The sequence below is a fragment of the Ammospiza caudacuta genome, chromosome 4 (genome assembly GCF_027887145.1).
Source record: "Ammospiza caudacuta isolate bAmmCau1 chromosome 4, bAmmCau1.pri, whole genome shotgun sequence".
Classification (NCBI taxonomy): Eukaryota; Metazoa; Chordata; class Aves; order Passeriformes; family Passerellidae; genus Ammospiza; species Ammospiza caudacuta.
Genome location: NC_080596.1, coordinates 64,456,805 through 64,475,370, shown reverse-complemented (window position 1 = coordinate 64,475,370; position 18,566 = coordinate 64,456,805). Strand labels below are relative to the sequence as shown.

At 37.2% G+C, this 18,566-nt stretch overlaps 1 protein-coding gene across 1 annotated transcript in view; it reads left to right on the top strand.

Annotated features, from left to right (window-relative positions):
- Positions 1-274: 274 nt before the first annotated feature.
- Positions 275-18,566, top strand: part of FAM184B (family with sequence similarity 184 member B) — a 36,172-nt gene continuing 17,880 nt past the window's right edge. The window contains exons 1-2 of the mRNA XM_058804139.1: positions 275-409; positions 13,042-13,785. Coding sequence (XP_058660122.1) covers positions 275-409; positions 13,042-13,785 — 879 coding nt within the window. The remainder of the gene's footprint in view (positions 410-13,041; positions 13,786-18,566) is intronic.

Genomic DNA, 18,566 nt, shown 5'->3' with positions numbered 1-18,566 from the left:
AGCTCAACCATTTGAAGAGAAGGGGAGGGAAAAAAATATCCCAATCAGGACGCTTGCACATGCTGTTCTCGGCTCGCTCGCCTGGGTGTTCTGCTGAAGGACTGGGACATCTGCAGAGCAGGGGGAGCGGCGGGGCCGGAGCGTGCCCTGCTCGGGGCTGGAGTTCCTGCGGCGCCGGGGGCGGTGGGTGCGCTGTGGGTGGGGGGCCAGCAGCGGGGCCGGGATCGCGCTCCCCGCAGCGCACGCACACAGACGTGATTAAAATTCAAGCCTAATGGCCTCTGGCATAAACAACATTCATCAGCCCGGGACTTGCAATGGATCTAAAGCCGCTCGCAGCAGCTCGGCAGAGGAATGCAATCGGGAAATGCACGTGAAAATGTGCAAGAAGATTGCCCAGCTCACTAAGGTAGGTCTCGCTGTTGCAGTTTTTCCAGGGAGGTGAGGCTGCCCTGGCCGGGGGTGTCAGGGAACTGTCTCCTCTGGTCCCCCTGTGTGAGAGGAGGGAAGGGAAGCGGCTCCTCTCTTCTTAGGCTGTTGCCAGAGCATCGCCGTGCACAAACTTCCCTGCGCACAGTTCCCCGGGGCGCTGCAGCCCATCCTTAGGGGTTGCCTTTGTGGCAGCCCATGGACGCCTCGCACTGAGCTGCTCTAATTAGTGCGACCATAACGGGAAGAGCTCCAGCTCCGCGAAAACGCGGGGCTTGTCTGGGAGCTGTTGAGACGGATTGACAGTATCCGCTTTGCTTCTAGAATTACGAAGACTGCAAGTAATTTGACTTTTCTATGTTCTCAAGTAATATTGTTGCAAAGCTGCAGCCAACGCGTGGTGCTACAGTACAATGGTACTCTGACTCGCGGCTAATTGTTCCTGATGTGCGCAAAAAGAGCTACTTTAAATGACGTTTGTAAAAGGAGTTGGAGAAGAGACAGGACTAATATACGTCGTTTATTGTACTTAAAACTTATAGTCAATACTGAACTATTCGATATTTTCCACACCGTGATAAGAAGTAAGTGAAAGTATGTAGGAAATGGCAGTTATCTATTAACCTATTCTTATGCTGCGTCTTTTTCAGTGAGGAAAACCTATTTACTACCCTTGTTTACTAATGCAGCTTTTACATGGTCTGTAACCTCGCTGCAATTGATAGAAACTTATTAGCAATAAAAAAAAATTGAAAATACAGGTAAAAGAATAAGTCATTTAGATGTTCAGGTTAGAATGGCTTACTAGTTACAGTGCTATCATTCTCATGATAACTGTACAGGATAATGTACATCATGTGCATCGATGCATAAACAAGAGCTGCCTCTAATTACATATACTTCCTATATGACACCTTCTGTGCTATACCAATACTTCCTTTACAGGTTCTTTGATTGTATGTTTTAATAGAATTTGTGCACAATATAATCCTTACTTTTGCCCACACATTGCATAATTTTATTGCAGTATTTTTTTCAGATGTCTTTTGTTAAATTTCTACTTTTAAAGTGTGTAGGGGTTGATTTCTTTAGTTTTGATAGAATTTCCCCTCTGGATGCTTTTCAGTTATCTGAAATAAAGATAATTTATACCTGAAGCTCAAAAAATACTTCTGGAAAGCAAATAATTCTGGTTTGGAATGTGGCTTTTAAGAAGCAATGTTCTCTGCAATAACGCTACACTTACAGAGAATTCATGACACAACTGGAATTTAAATTACATGCTTTCCCTTCTGAATTCTGTGTAGACTAATGCAGTACCAACAGCAGGCATGTAAGAAGCAAAATTTGACACCAGATCAACTGAAAAATGGCTATATGGGAAATTTGTTATAGCAATTTTTGGCCTAGGAATTTTGAGAGTTCCCATTTAAAGCACTGTTTTCTTGGTTATATTACAGTCTGAATGATTATAATAAAATCCCTTCTAAATTTAAATGACCCATAGTACTTTCCTTTTTGTTTCCAACCCATATGCAATACTGCTGTGTGTTGCTGCACAGCTGCAACTTCCTGTCTCAGTGACTGTAGATTTTCACTGATGAGGAGATAATGATCTCATTATTCATCTACTCAGTGTTGTGCCAGGTGAGATGAATGCAAAATATGTAAATTAGGCATAAGATCTATATCTTGACTTCCTTTCTCTTTGTTACATAGTTACTAGGGGCCTCCTCATACTCTCAAAGGCAAAGTACATAAAGGTGTCAACAGGAACCGAACTGGCTGAGGTGATGAGTTTCTGTCCTTGCCTGTAGTGCTGATTATGCCTTAAAGTGTTGGTTAGGGGAACACAGGGATCCAGGGAATCCCAACAGGTAATTTGGGCAGAGAGTCAGAGCTGCTCCCATTCTACTGCTCTGCTATTTCTGGTTTTGTAGAGGTAGAATATAGCAAGTTGTCATCACTTCAGTCATGCATTTTTTTGTTCTGCACATTTTTGGCTGTAGCCACAAAAAATACAAACCTTTAGCAATATTTTGCTTGCTTTGAGCCACAGACCACTAGTTTTTTGTAGCTCCCTGCTCTTGAAATGGGTGTATATACATTGTATTTGATTGTAGCAGAATGCATGGCTTTGTAGTAGTTATTAAGGAATACCAATAGTGACGTTCAAACTGCTCTGTCAGCCATTGGACTCATGGCATGCTGTTTCAGGCTTTCCAGTTCATTGTACTTCTGTATCTGGTTAGCAATGATGTGGAGTTTAAGATGCATGGTGACTTTTATAAGACTTGGGGTGTCACTCCCTGCTGGCTCAGGTTATGGATTTGTAACATCTACTGGCTATTAAGGAATTTTCATGTGCTTATGGTTTCTCAGCATCGTCCTTTTTAATTGAAATAGGATGAGAAATTCAAATGAGCTCTTGAAGAAGAGTGTTGAGGATCAGCTTTCATTAACAGAGGCAGTTTGGACAGGGCTGACAGGAACTAGCTACACTACAGATATCCATGCTATTCAGGCTTCTTTGCAAGCCTCTGCTCAAACCAAACCTCCTGTTCCGGACTGCAGTTCTGAAACCAAGCCCAATATCAATACCTAGAAAGGTGACATTACCTGGTGATCAGAGAGCTACCTAAGCCACAAAATAGTTCTGTTTCCTTCTTAGAAACAAATTCCTGGGTACCAATGGAGGGGTATTTTTTAACGAGAGAAAACAATTATTCTCAAGTACTTTTTTTCCCTCAGGGTTCATCTGACTGTCCATTGCAAATCTGGGAGCCTTGTTGTAAGAAACACATTTTAAATTGCAGTATTACTGGTCAAGTAGGTTGTTACTAAAAAATAAAGTCAAGTAGCCTGGCAAAAAGTTTGTGTATGTATGGATACTGTGAGTTGTAACAGAGGAAGAGAGTGCTGATGCAAGGAGAAGTTAATTGCTGGTAAAATACACTTGCAAACCCTTTTTTCCCTTTAGGCGAAAGAAATGTCAAAGGGAAGCAAGTGTGTTCCTCTTCCAGAAGCAGCAACGTAGGCAGATGTTCCTTAATGACTCTGTGTGGAGCAGTTCAAAGTGTTACATGTTCTGACTGCCTTTCACCAGCAGTCACTAGGAGGTTCAGCCCCTCAGCTCAGTCAGCAAGGTAGAAAATATGACCATTATTTAATAAGCTTCAGTGGAAAATCAGCTAGAAAAGCAAAACCCTCTTTCCTTCATTGATTAAGGGAGGGATGGCTGACTGCTGCACTAATATGCTCATATTTAGTTCTGTTGGCTTCACTCTTGTGGGTAGAAATTTACTGAAGTATTAACAAGTGACCTGGCACGTGTGTGAGGGCATAAACTGTGTACACCACTGCAGTGTCTTGTAGCAGAGCTATATATTAGATCTTTTAACCTTTCCTGCTTTATTTGCCATAAAGCTATCAGACATTTCTTGGTTTCAGATGTGAAATATGATAAAATTTTAATGGTTTATTCTGGAAGCACCTAAGAGCTGGGTAACTCTAAAAGAGCTACCCACTTCTGTGGTCTACTCATATTCCTGTTGAAAAATGTGGCCTTTTTCACATAGTTTAAGTTTACTGACCTTGTTTGCTGTTCTCAGTAACCAGTGCTTGCAGAGGTTCAGCTGCTGTGCAGTTAGTTGTTATGCTACCAGAGCTCTCCTGTGTGCTTGAGGCTTTTTGATCTCAACTCTCCTGGGATGTATTCAATATTCTACAAAAATGAAGGAAAATAGAATAGAATAAAAACTAGGATCATGCTTTTGGAGTAACAGTATTTTTCCTTTGGGCAAGTAATATAAAAAATTATTTCCATGTAGGCAAATAGAGAGAATCTATTTATAAAACTGCTTAAATTATGTGCCAAGAAGACCAATGAAATAAGCCATCCCTATCCCTAAGTACTCTCTGATGTATTTGTTTTCATTAATTTTTTGTACAATTTGCTACCAAAGCTAGCATTATTTTTGCTTATGAGCTGATAAGAATGTGCAGGCTGGTTTCTTAACTTGTCATTACTATGTTTCTCCTTACAGAAAGTTCCTCCCCAAAAAGGAACTTTATTATTAAATGCATGTGCAATGAAATAAAATTGTGTTGATCAGCTAGTCAAAAGCAGTATTAAACCCATACTTCCATTAGGAAAAACCTAGTATCTTATTTGGATAGCTAGAAATTGTTTAAATTAATTCAAGGGATAAGAATGACATCTATGTATGGAATTACTTCCATACCTTAGAAATTTGGCACTAATTATATCAAGTTTGCAGAAAATCTGATAGTCTTATTAACTGACAACTCAAGACTTTTTTTTTTTTTTTTTTTTTTTTAAGTATCCATGCCATGTCCCTCATATCTTCCCCTCCAAGTTTTGTCTTCCTCCTTGACTTTTCCCCCTTGACTTTTTCTCTTTATAATGGAGAGTACATAATGAATTCAAGTCTCTTTATCAATGAATACTGGTTAATGTTTTTATACAACATGTTTTGGATATTATTAATATGCAAATTACAGACAATAGGGAATAAAATATCTAAATGATCCATTAATTGCACAAAGGAAAGTTGCAAGCTTATAGCTTTTTCTTTTTCATGTTCTGTCTTTTTTTTTATGGTAATATTTAAAAGTCCCTTTTTCAGTGACACTATAATAGTGCCTCTCTCCTAATATTTCTTTTAACCACCCTATACATGCAATGTGATACAATTGTGACAATTATACCCAAATTAGAAGTCAGTGCCAAGTCAGTTGAAGACATTCTCATGTAAATATTTTGAGCTGTGTATTTTAGGCTATTGAACACTCCACTGTTGAATATTGTATATAAAATACCTTTTTTTCCATCAAGTATCATGTTCTTCCTGCCCCACCCCCTCAGCAATCACATCCTCATTAGTTAAAAGATTTTCTATGTTTTATTAAAACAGCTGTAACACTGAGGTAGAACTCCCTCTGTTGCCACCTCTACAGTCATATTTTAAACATGTTAAGTGTCTCACTATTTTACCAGATTGTCTTTAGTCTGGTTCTGAAAACTACTTAACCTGTGTTTTTAAGTAGAGGCTGATAGACATATGAGTTTTGGATGGGTTTTTTTTTGGCTTGTGCTTAAAGCTGGAAGGAAATCTGTGAATGTATTTAGAGCAGTACCAAGTCTGAATTAATTTATCCAAACCCCCAGTGGGCACAATCACTCAAACTTCTCTGTGCTGGCTCAAACTTGGCATTTTATTTCATGTGTATTCATTTGTCTTTCAAAGCTTGGTGACAGCAGAACAGACACAACTCTGTTACTGAGGAAATATTACCTTTATTTCAAAAAGAAACTACAAACTGACTGCTTTCAAATAGGGATTTTTTCCCTTAAGTTAATGAACTGGCTGAAAATCTTCTGAAGGAAGATGATATTTTTTTAATGTGGTTGTCATTCAGAACTTTGTCTGACTTTGTTTTTAGGCACTTAAACACAGTTTTAACTTATAACAGGTTACTACCAGCAAAGTCTTCTGTTTTAATTATCTTTGGAAGCTACAGCACTGTAGCTGTAGCACTGACTGGTTGAAACTATATAACTCTCTTAGAGGGTTATAGAAGTGCTACCTTTAAATGTAAATATGAGCATGCAGTTGATTATTTTACTTTTTTTCATTCAGCAAGAGAGAACTACTAGAATTTAACAACAAGGCTGTTAAGAACTATAGCTAATACTTTTACATATTTTACAATGTTGAAATATTTTTGCTAAGATACTGATATGCCTTAGTATTTAATAAAAATAATGAATTTTCTGTAGACTACAGGACTTACCAATGCAAAAAAGCATTGCTGCTACACTCTTTGCAGACTGCTTCCACTTTTTCTGATGATAAATAATGGTTAAGCTTTCTTGGTTTTATGATCATTGGTGCAATCCCAGAATGTGTCCAGCATATGCTTAATAAGAGTATCTTCGAAATGGGAATGTAATGGCTGTATTCAATCTATCTCCATTTTACTGTTACAGATGTTTGTGTAAAAATGTCCTGGGTACATCAGTGATGGTGTAGTATTATGATGTGTGTTATTATGTAGCCCTTCATAACACTATTTTGACTTGGGGTCTAATGATGCTGCTTTGAAAATGAGGACAGAAACTGAAAGAAAAATATCTTTTAAAAAACACTATGCTGAGGTCTGTCTGGGACAATAGCCTGATTCTGATTGTGCCCAGAGAGTTACAGGAATATGACATGCATCTGGTGTTCTTGTCAAAAGTTTCATTGCCTTCATTGATCTGTGAGATTTTCCAGACTGGCAGAGTATTTTAATACTTCCTTGCCGTAACTGGATTTTTATTCAATACATTTTACAATCACTTCTTGAATCCCTGTGATCTTTTAGTTGAATTTGCTTACAGCAGCAAGAATTTAAATTTTGGTGCCTGTAATAGCAGAAACTGGTATTATAAATTCATAGATACCTGAGGGTTCTGATGGGTTTTTTTCTTAACTAGCAAAGTATCTAGAATGTGTAAAGAAATCTTTTAAATTTTAAAAAATCCTCTCTGAGAATGCAAACTACAGGAGAGTAAGAATTTGGTCCAATCTGTATAATGCTTTAGTTTGGATTAGGAAGAAACAGGACTCATTTTATCTATGCTTCTCATAGATCTACATAAAGGGCAAAAACTTGCAATAAATATTGTGTTTTAAATGAATTATAATATTTGTTTCTACAAAACCATGTATTTGTTTGGGAAAAACTCTTCCACTTCGAGCTGTAATTAAATCAACAGTTCTGCAACTTACATTTGCAAGACTTTCAAATCATATTATATTTAAAGTAAATACTTTGAAAGATGGGAATCAAGTGAGAGCTTAGTTGACAACTCTCTTTGAGTACTGTACTTATTGTAAAATTGAACAATGTTGCTTTATTGTAATTGGCAAATCAGAAGGTATTTTGGAGGCATAAAATTTCAGGTAAATATCTAGAATAATTTAAAAAATCCAGCCAAACAAAACTCTTGAAAGCACTGAACAGGTGTCTGCAATTTAGACTCTTTGAAGTTCTTTAAAAGTCTGGGATGGAATGAAACATTTCACAAAATACAGTGTTAGTCTGGCAAATGAATTCTGTCAGTACTGTGTTTAAATCTGTTTGATGAAATGCATTAGCTCATATTTTTGAAGCATAATTGAGATCAAACTTCTATGAGTTTTAGATAGGTTTAAATCCTAGAAGAGCTTGACATGTAACAAAAACCAGTGCTAAATTATCAGTGAATTTCATGCAAATAAGGTCTTTCTTTAATTCTTGAATTGACACAGAATTGATTACTTCAGTTGTGTATTAAAAATCCACCTAATTTACAGTGACAACAATGGACAGAGGACATAAATTTGTCAGACTGATCCTCTACTTCTTGCACATTATACATCTGACAGAGTGGTTAGACATAGGCAAACAAATTCAGTCATTCTGGAGACATTTTTGTGGTTTATACAACACAGATTAGTCTTATGACAGTTACTGCAGTCAAGACACTTCCTGGACTCCCAATTAACTTTTGTGGTTCTACAGCATATTTTTTTTTGTGCTGAAATTATTAATGTCTTTTTTAGCACCTGCTCTGCTTGTGGAAATATTCTTGCAATATAGTTTTACCTTCCTAATTCTTAAATTGCCTGGCAGCTGTTCTTGTGGCTTATTAGAAGCTGTAAAATAGAAATGAGGGACAACTGGATGCCTCTTTAGTAAAATTTAGGCCAGAGCTCATTTTGTGTTAGATCACACTTGAGAGATTAGGTGCAATACATAAACCACTAAAGTACCATTTTCTATGTTCAGTATTACACTACATCAAGCAGAAAAAAAACCGGTAAAAGATGGGACCAAATAAACTAAACTAAAGGGAGGAGGAAACAAAGGGAGTAGCAGAAAGAGTCAAAAGTGTGCCAAAATATATTGGAAACCTGTAGACATTTTATGCTTATGCTTTCTTGATACATTTTAGTATTTCATTGTATTTTTGGACTGATTGTAACACATGGTATGTGTAGGAAAAGGGGTGATATATTCAAATTTGAAGAATGTAAGATCAACTTGCCCTCTTTTACTGTGAATCTCTAGATAAGGCAAGCCTGAGACAGTTCCAGGAGGGTGAGACATTGCACCATGAGCTTCTGCCCCAGAGACATCAGATCTTGTAAACACAGGTGGATTTCATACAGAGCCATTGGCTGCCCTTGTGCTGCACTGCCTCTTCCAGGGTTCTGCAGCACAAGGTAGCTAGGAGACTCTTCCAGGGTCTCAAGGGCTTTATTATCATGGATGAAAGGCTATAGATTCACCCTGAAATAAAAGGAAACTTTCTGGAGCAAAATCCTTTTTTATTATCGTAGTTAGGATTCATTCTGGTGTAGGATACAAGCCATGCACCTCTTTGGGATGTTTGGAGTGACAATTTGTTTAAAGCTTCTCTCATTCTACACAACACTACATATGTGTTTATGTTATGAACATTTGGTGCAAGTATTTGGATGCATGGAATTATTCCTGTGCTTCCAGGGAACTACTAAGAATGCAAGGAGAGAGCTGAGACTTCATTCTTTAGGTCCCAGGTCATGCCTTAGAGCAGTATCATTTATCATTTACCACCTATGTATGAAATCAGCACAGATGTAAAATGGGATCAGCATTGTAGGTAATCATAGCCTAGGCCTGTACCTTAATTAAAAGACATTATTCTTCAGTGTTAGAACATGATAGACTGATTAGAATATTAATTAATGAATTGTGGGAGGCGGGTTTATTTTCTAGAAAACCTGTGGAGTTGGTGACAATGGAGGCTAAGGGATAAGAAGCCATTTGCTTAAATAACTGAAGTTATTTTTGATAATTTCTCTGTCCTTTGCTTTTAAAGAGACCATTTAAGGCTGATGTGTTTATCAGTACCTCACACTGCCCTGCTCAACAAGTAGACAGGATGAATTCAAAGTGAAAAGGAGGTGATGCATGGAGTCACCTACCTGGCATCAGTGAGCCTCTAGCAAACTTCTTCCTTAGAAATAGAAGCTTGTCTCCTTCCCTGCTTTGTGTAGAGTGATGCTGGGAGTACCCTGTTTGACACCTTCATCCAGGGCCTCTTCTCATTCTTTTGGGATTTTTTGGTGTTTTTTTTTCTTTTTTGCTTTTAACTCTTTTTTTTTTTTTTTTTTTTTTTTTTTTGTCAGGGAGGTTTTGTGTCTAGTAGCTTGGGCCTGAAGGAAGAATATTTATGATCTTTTGCTTTTCTTAGATTCATCTTAATATCATCACTCCACCTACCAAACCAAATTGTCTAATTGTCTTATTCAGCTAGAAAAGCAACCTGCTAGAACCAATTTTTTCATTATGACAGTCAGGTTCCTCTAAGAATGGTATTTAACACTACTGTGGGAAGAGACCAATTTTTGGTTTGAATGCTTTAACTCTGCCTTCGCTGTTAAGGTGCAGTTGAAAGTTTTCTTTTTCAATTTGTTTTGTTTTGTTTGTTTGTTATTTTATATCACCATAAGAAAAATGATAAAGGAAATGCTATTTAGATTTACAGCATTTGGAGGATTAAATAGGGCAAATAAGATGGATTCACACTGCACTGTTAATATTCAAGTGTATATGTGTAATAATTGTTTTACCAACCTGCCATACAACACCCAGGTGCTATAAATTCAGTACAGTGTTTCCCAATCTGTTTGGTTTTGGAGAGCTGTGAGGAGGCAGAAGCCATTGGTATTATGGTAGTGCCTCCCAGAGCAGTGATGTGCTCTTTTCACTTGAAAGCTGTTCTGCCTGTACTGTCAAATGATCAGTTTTAGAGCTGCATTTTAAAAGCTGTTTATCAACATAGCTGTTAAGGGATTTATACCACATTAGTGTACACTCACAATGTACAGGTCTGAAATAATTTTTCAGTATTTTTCCTTTCAGCACATAAAGCACCGGATTCATCTCATATAACTCCAGTCTTCAAAATGAGGTATCTGGAATAGGAATATAGGAGCTATATTCAGTAGGGAGTGAAAGGGAAGGGTTTAAATTTCATAAAGTAGAGAGCAGCAGCCGTCTCAAAATTAAATCTTTTAAGAAGGTTAAGATATGGAGAAGTCAATTTCAGCACTCAAGCTTGAAGATTAAATTTAAGGGCATGCAAATCAAAATGCTTCACTGTGGTTCTAGCCAGTATTGAACAGAAGTGTAGGATTCATAGATGGGGCAGGGAGGCCAGGTTCTTCCATGGTTTTAGATAACTCACCTAAGTTGCTGGTGGTAGTCGAATGCTTAGTGGAATTTGGGAAATCTGTGTGATTAAGTCAGATTTTAGAGGAATCCTGAACACAACATAGCATGAGACAGGCCATGGTGACTTACTAGATAACTTTATCATTGAGTGAAAGTTTGAGTCACAAAGGTTGGATGTTCATTTCCGTTTTAGTGGTGGAATGAAATACAGAAATGTGATCATCAGCATCTGACCTAGTTAACTGAAGAGTTACCCAACCTAATTACTGGTCATTCAGTGTGGAAAATGTGGGCAAGAATAATCTTCTTGGAGTTTTTATGTCTGTCTCCTGAATGGATAAGAACTGTTCATAGATGATTTTAGCTAGTGAGATGAAGAAATCTCCTCAGTATGCTGTAACTCTTTCCATTTCAAAGGGAAATGCTTAAAAATAACTGAGAGGAATTAATGACTTGTAATCTTAGGCCCCAAAATATACTTATCTAAATGTAGACAATAACTTCTTGTCTGGTGTTCTTCTGAAATAGGATGCTGTTATTCTGTTTTGTCAAATATTTATCAAGAAATATATTCAGATTGTGTTTTCCAATTGTGACTTTTAAAGGCTTCTGTACCTAATTCATTACTGCCAGGGAGGAATCTGACTATACACAAGATTTATTTGTGAATTTGCTTTAATTTATGGTTGACTGAAATGCAATGTGTTATTCATATACAAATAGCACAAAAAATGGTTGGACATAGATAAGCAAATTCAATAATTCTGAAGATATCTTCAGAATTTGGACTTACATAACAATTACAGGCTTGTGACATTTATTCTGGTCAAGACACTTCTGAACTCTAAATTGAGACTTGCCCTGGTAAAGGCTTGAAAATTATAGGGCCACAACTCTAGCATAGTTAAAGAATTGATTGTCTCATTGTTTTTGTATTTATTTATCTACTTACTTAAGGCTATGATTTTCTCAAACATTGTCTAAGAATCTTTTCATTAACTTCTGTGGGCTCAGGCCAGACTGAAAATATCTGTCAAAACTTGTGTACAAATTCCAAACGTACTTTTTTAGAGCAGTAATTTATCCCTAAAAAACCCTAACCAACCAACCAAGCAAGTCAAAAGCCTTCCTACATAATGTGTTGTTCTCCTTAAGTTAGATAACTTTATCTAGTAGAAACTGGATTAGCTCCCACATGTCCTAGTGGAGGTCTGAAAAGACAAGCACGTGTCTTTTCAAGGCAGCTATTTTGTTGTGCAGTTATAGCTGTAAATTTATGCAGTATGTAGCTGTGAATTTAAGTTGGGCATTTATTCTTCCTTTCAGGCTACTGTGGGCTTCTAAAAGTGTTTTCTTTTTGAAGCAGCAGTAGAGTGCTTGTACAACAGCTTCTGTGAGAGATAGCTGGTGTATGTTATGGTAACAGATGAAGCCTACTTAGGGTAATATGGTCTTACAGTCATGAGAATTCTTATTCTGCATTTTATAAAAGAAATAAAGCATTAAAGGGTTTAAATCAGTTTTTTGGAAAAATTGCTTATCGTTATTAGAGATTTGCTTGAATCTGCTAAAAGCAGTTTTGAGATTTATAGCTGTTACTGAAATTATGGGGGGGAAAGACCCTGAAACGTTGCCTGAACACTTCTCAGAATTAAGTCCAAAGATGCTTGGAGTTACCTACCCTGCAATACCTACCCTGAAATGCTGACCAAACTGACTTGTCAGGAATGTGATTCCAGAAGTGCATCTTCCATGGTGTTTTGACAGGAGTGGAAAATTTAATCTGCTTTTCATACTTTCATTTACACCAATAAGTGATTTTGGTCCACATGAACAGCATGTCAGGAGCTCAGGTTTCACTGTTCAGATTTGCCACTACTGGTCCCCAGCACCTGGTCATGCTAAAGGCAATGTGGCCTTTAGTACTCCTGCTGCACTGAAGGGCAGATGGACTGGACTTCAAATAAGGAGTCAGTTAGCTAGAGAAGGAGCCCAACTTCCTTCTTTGTATTAGAGATCAAACTAGCGATGTGAAGTGACAACTTGCCTAGAATAAAAGAGAAATTTCTGACAAAAAATAAAATAAAAAAGAAATTTCTGTCAAAAAGTTAAAAAAATACTTTGACGCCTTTTTTATAAGGTTTTTCAGTTGATAATTGTCCCTTCTGTTCCTAGTGAGAAAAAACCCCCTAAACAACACAAAGAGCCAGCACCACCAGAAAAATATTAATCTGTAGCAGTAATTCACTTTTAGTGTTTAACACCTTGATAAATAGAGGTACTGGATTAAAGGTTATTGCTGACAAGATACTTTACTTTTCTGTTTTTCTTGTTCAATAGGTGATATATGCTCTGAACACTAAGAATGATGAACATGAGGACAGTATACAGGCTTTGAGAGAGGCTCATGAAGAAGAAATTCAGAATATTCTTGCTGAGACAAGAGAAACAATTCTCCAGTGTAAAAGCAAAGCTGAAGAAGAACAGTTACTGAGAAAGCATATTCAGGCCCTTGAAATTGCAGTAGCACACCACAAGAGATTGAAGGAAGAAGCCTTAGCAGAGTTAATATTGTGTAAAAGACAAGCAGAAGAGAAGGAGTCAAGAACAGAAGAGAAACAAGCACAGACAGCAGCAGACACCACTGCAGGCTTTGAAAACAAACTTTCACATTTAAATCAGGAGTCTGATGGACTGCTAAATGACTGTAAAGCATTTAGAGGAGAAAATCTAGATAAAAAAGTAAATTTAGATGAAAAATGTAGTATGAAAAGGCACACTGCAATGAATGAGATTGAAAACCTGAAGAGCGAGAACCAGAAAACAACTGAAGAATATATTCAGAAAACAAGAAAACTGCAAGCCCCTTGTGAGATGGAAAAAGAAACTTTGAAAATAGCCATGCAGCAATCTGTGATAGAAACAAACTGTCAACAAGGAGAAACAGAGCAAAAGAAGAGCTCAGAGACTGAGGAAGGCTTTTTGCTGCAGCAGGTAAAGAAGCTGGAAGCAGACTTAGAGGAGAAAAGCCAGAAGATAAATGAGAAGAAGAAGCATTCCCAGAAGCTGAAGGAGCGAATACAGGTAGAGTTAATCCCTATCTCTGCCTGAGAAAGTGAAAATTACAATCCTTTAAAATTTGGGAGAGGATGGTCTTTTAAAGATCATGTTGATTCAAATGCTTTTTAAGTAGTAAAGCAGTTTTAACAGCTTAGAATGGAAATAGGAGTGATATAATGCTAGCAGCTTTAAAGAAAGAGTTAAGATGATTAGTAACTCATTAGGAGAACACTTTGAACACTATAATTTGTATTCCTTGAGGGAGGAGTGAAGTCAAATTTATCTGTTGGCGGAAGAGAGTTTTACTTCTTTTGCCCAGAAATGTGACAAGAGCAGCAAGCAGGCACTCCTGCTACCTATGTATGTTTGTTGAGAGAGTACATTCTCCTTTTCCCTTGTGATTGTGTCCTGGATTGCCACTGTCTTTCCAAACTAAGACAGGTTGCCAATAGCTCAGTGCATGGATACAAAGAGGGTTAGATATGAGACCTGAGCTGGCAGTTTAGGAATCAAGTTTTTTGTGTGACTCTTGCAGCAGTGGCTTGTACCAGGTGCCATTTATTGAAGTGTCCTTTACACTTGTGAAGTTTTATGTGCTGAGCCATGAGACTTTGGCCATTGGTTCTCACCTTGCACTTTGCCGGCTCACTGCTGTGTATCTCACACATTTGCAGCACAGCTCAGCAGACCCTTCCTGGTTGCATCATGTGTCAGATGCAGTTTCAGAGGTTGGCATGTCATGGGAAATCTGCCAAACAGCTGCTTTTGGTACATAAGGTCAGAGTGCAGGAGAGATGCTGATGGTCCGTGCTGAAATTGAAGCACCCAGCCATGCTCTCATCAGTTCAACTTCCTTCTGATTATTTTGATCCTTTACATCAGATAAACTCACCTACCAGACATGCCCCCAGCCCTATGACAGAAATCTTGTATATTAGGTAAGAAAACAGCTTGAAGGTCTAGATTTGAAGTATTACAAAATAACAAAAATGGTTCCCTAATAGGAAAGAAGATTTTCTTCCTTTAGAGGAAGAGAGCCCCAGAATTCTGCAGGGAGCAGGGTCAGCCCAGTCAGCTGTGTTCTTCCAAGGCAGCTCTTCACCCTTTCCACCATCTGCCCTCACATCTTGCTTGCCACTATTGTTTTGCTGACAATGTAGAGTTCTGAGCTACTTCTTTTAGGATGTTCTTACAGGGAGTTCAGCCTTCAATACACTCCCTACAAGATCAGAGGATGAATTGAACACACCTTCCCCAACATCATTCAGATTTCATTGTCTCAGTGTGTAGATATGTAGCAGAACAACCTCTATCTTTTACAGAAAAGATAGAGGATACAAAGTGTAGAGGATACAAAGATGCAGATAAGCCCTTTTTTAAATTGAGTCAATCTTTAATATCTGTTTCAATACTAAAAAGTATCCTGGGTTCTTTAGAAATTGGAAGCATTAGAGGGGAAGAGAGAAAGGAAGATTTTGATTTTTTGTCTGTGGATAATGTGGTGACATTCAGGGAAAATTAAGAATAAACACATGAAAATTTATGCACGTGGTTGACTCTTCTGATTTATTGTATAAGTAATGCAGTAATTCAGGAACAAATAATGTAAAATATGATAGGAAGTGGAAGTAACAATGTGATGTCATTAGCAATTTATTTTCTAAATTCAGTTTCAGCTGGATAAAACTGAAATATTTTCTGAAGGACATATGCTCAACTCGTACATTTCAAATCCTCTAAATCTGTGGAATGAGGCTGATTTACATACCACTGGAGCATGTTGCCTTGAATCTTTGAAAAGATACTCTCAGACTAGGATAAATCTGGAAGGAGGGAAAGAGTTAGACATGATGTTGTTTTCTGTTTCTTTCACAGTTTGAACAAAAAATTGTAAAGTTTCTCCTTTCTAAATTCACTATTTTTTATGCCACCATTAAATACAGTTTTTCAGACTTCTATGGACGATGGCAGGCAGGGAAGTAGAAACATCACTCTAATCAGAAATACCTTTGTGCATTAGTAAATACTAGCAGGAAAAGCTATTATAAGGCTTGAAAGGTGAAAGGACAGTTGATTCAATAAGATGAATTTTCCTGTTTTCTCCTTAGAGTATGCCAAGAGGTTTGAGACCTTTCGATGAAAGGCATTGCATTAGTACACATTTATTATTACTGCTGTAGAAGGGAGAATACAAAGGTTGACAAATCATTAAGTCTGATCTGTTCAGTCTAGTTTTGGAAGAATTCTGGCATATATACCAGAGGTAAAAGTAACAAGCTTACCTTGAAGTTTTGAGCTTCAGAGAGTGTTAAATACAAGTTAGTTTTAACCCTGAGGTTTTACTTGACATTCATATAGGAAAAAATGGCAGTTTTATCTGAGTGAGTATTGCAGTATTATGCTAGACATCTGAAACTGCAACTAGAACCTTCAGAAATAGCACATTCAGTATGATTCAATTTTTTTTCCATTAATAATGGAAAGACAGCTCCCAGCAAAGTCTGGGGACAAGAAGTCCCAGCAAAGTAGGGCACAATTTTTTCTGAGTTTAGGCATCTGTATATGGATTATGTTACAAACTTTTGTATTTCAGCAACTGAAAAAACCTTAATTAATATTCATTAGCTTTTGGCATAAGCTTTCATTATTAGAAGTTGTCATTATTCAAATTATTTGAAGTATAGCCTATTTCAAGTTTAGGATAATCTCAGACATCTTTTAGATGGTAACTATTGATGGGTATTCATTTTACAATGATGCCAACTATATGTGAGGGAAGGGCTCCACATCACAAATATTCTGGCAGCAGAGACAGTTTAAGGGTATAGAAGAGCAAAAAAAAAGCATTTAAATCAGTTCTGTAGGTGATTTATATCATGGAACACCAGGAGAGAAAATGACCATTTATTTCTTATTACAAGAGAATTACATATGTAATAAATGTGAAAGTAATGTCATGCATATTTTAGGATTTGGAAGTGTAGCTTAAGCGAACACAGCAAGAAATTCTGGGATCAAAATGTATAGTGAAAAAAGAGGAAGAAGATTTAAGTGTAGGCAAAGAGAGAAATTCACATCAAGAAAAGGAAATCCTGCATAAAGCAGGTAAGATGCTCATTAATGTCATTCTAAAGTATTTCCCATGTTAGTAGTCACTGATATTGGAAATTCTGCAAGTTACTTATGCTACTTGAAATGTAAATTTTGGTACCACAGAAGATATGGAAGCTGTATTGAATTCCCAAAGCAAAGCTGTTAAAAAGTAGATGAACTGAAACATCAAATAACGCAGCTGTAGCAAATGACTTGTACCACAGAAAGTCAGGAAGAGAGCAACTCTGAAGATGTGCAAGAGCTTTAGCAGGTGATTTGCTCTCAAATATTCAAAGACATGGCATACCAAAAGTACTGAAATCAATGCAGGTTTTTTTACAATTGATGGCTTTATTGTACAGGAGTCAGTCCTGTGAGATTCCCAGATCCCTGAGCTCATTCAGTGGAACATTGACTTGTGTTCATAACCTGAAGTACCTGAGCTCCTGCAAAGACAGCAAAGGAGTCCTTGGGCTAGAGCAGGGCATAGTGCTCAACTGCTTCTGTAACCAAATCCTTAAAGAGAACAATGTCTAAGGCATACTATCTCTGCTGAGGTCAAGCTGGAATACTGATTTATTTATTTTTAAATATAGGAAATGGTTATTATGAAAAGCTGTGCAGAAATGATAGCAGGAATAAACTCAGTAAAATGAGCAATGTGTGTATCCTGAGAGTACCCTCTGTACAATATCTCCCCTTAAGCAACTGTTCAGCCCTGAATCTTTTCTACACTTTTTAGTTCTCTTTAACTATTGTTAAGCTACCATTTAGGAAAATTAGACTTGGCATCACAGTCAGCAAATCATCTACTGTACTTTTTCACAGGACTAAGGATGTCCTTGAGGGAGCCTGCATGGTTGGAAGTGAGTTACACACCCAAGCTCAAACCAGAACTGCAAAAAATCCCAAATCATTCCTAGACTGCAGAAAAGGCTTACCATCTTGAATCAGTACAGTTTTACATTTTTAACTAAAATAAACCTAATATTTTTCAATACAGTATTGCTACCTAAATAGCATTTTCACTACAAAATAGACTACTGTGATCCCAGAGTTCTACCCTGAGGGGTTTTTTGTACAATATATCTAGTGTCTTTTATAGGCTATGGAAACTGTAGCTGTTTACAAGGAGGGTATGAATAAAAGAGAGAACCTTCTTTGTAAAATCAAGCATAAGTCCTATAAGGAAAAGATTTATCTGAAGGAATAGCTGGTAAAAGGAATGGTAGATCATGTAATAAAGGCTACAAAGGAAATCAGGCCAGTCTAAAACTTCATGGAATATGAAAAAACCAAAAACCAGAAGGTAGGAATTTCTTCTATTTATAGATGCTTTAATTCATCTGGTTTTAATCTTATTGGTCACAGCAACATCATTTGAATTATGCTCACTGTAGGCACTTTGAATTAACATAAAATGCCAGGATTTTCTTGCTACAGAAAAAAAAATCAGAAAAAGGAAAAAAAAGGTCAGACTGATTTATTTCTGTGAAAAGCTCTGAAGACAGGTGAATTTATCCTTGATGGGATAACTGGCCTTCTTAGCAATACTTATCCTTGCATTTTTTTGCATGTGGAAGTTGGAGTGTTTTATAGAAGATTCTTCCTGAAGAAGATTGTATTGGGCATGTTGTTCCAATTCCTGAGTTAAATTTTCATGGGCTGCTGCTGTGAAACACTCAGATAAATTTATTTAATCAGAATTTTTC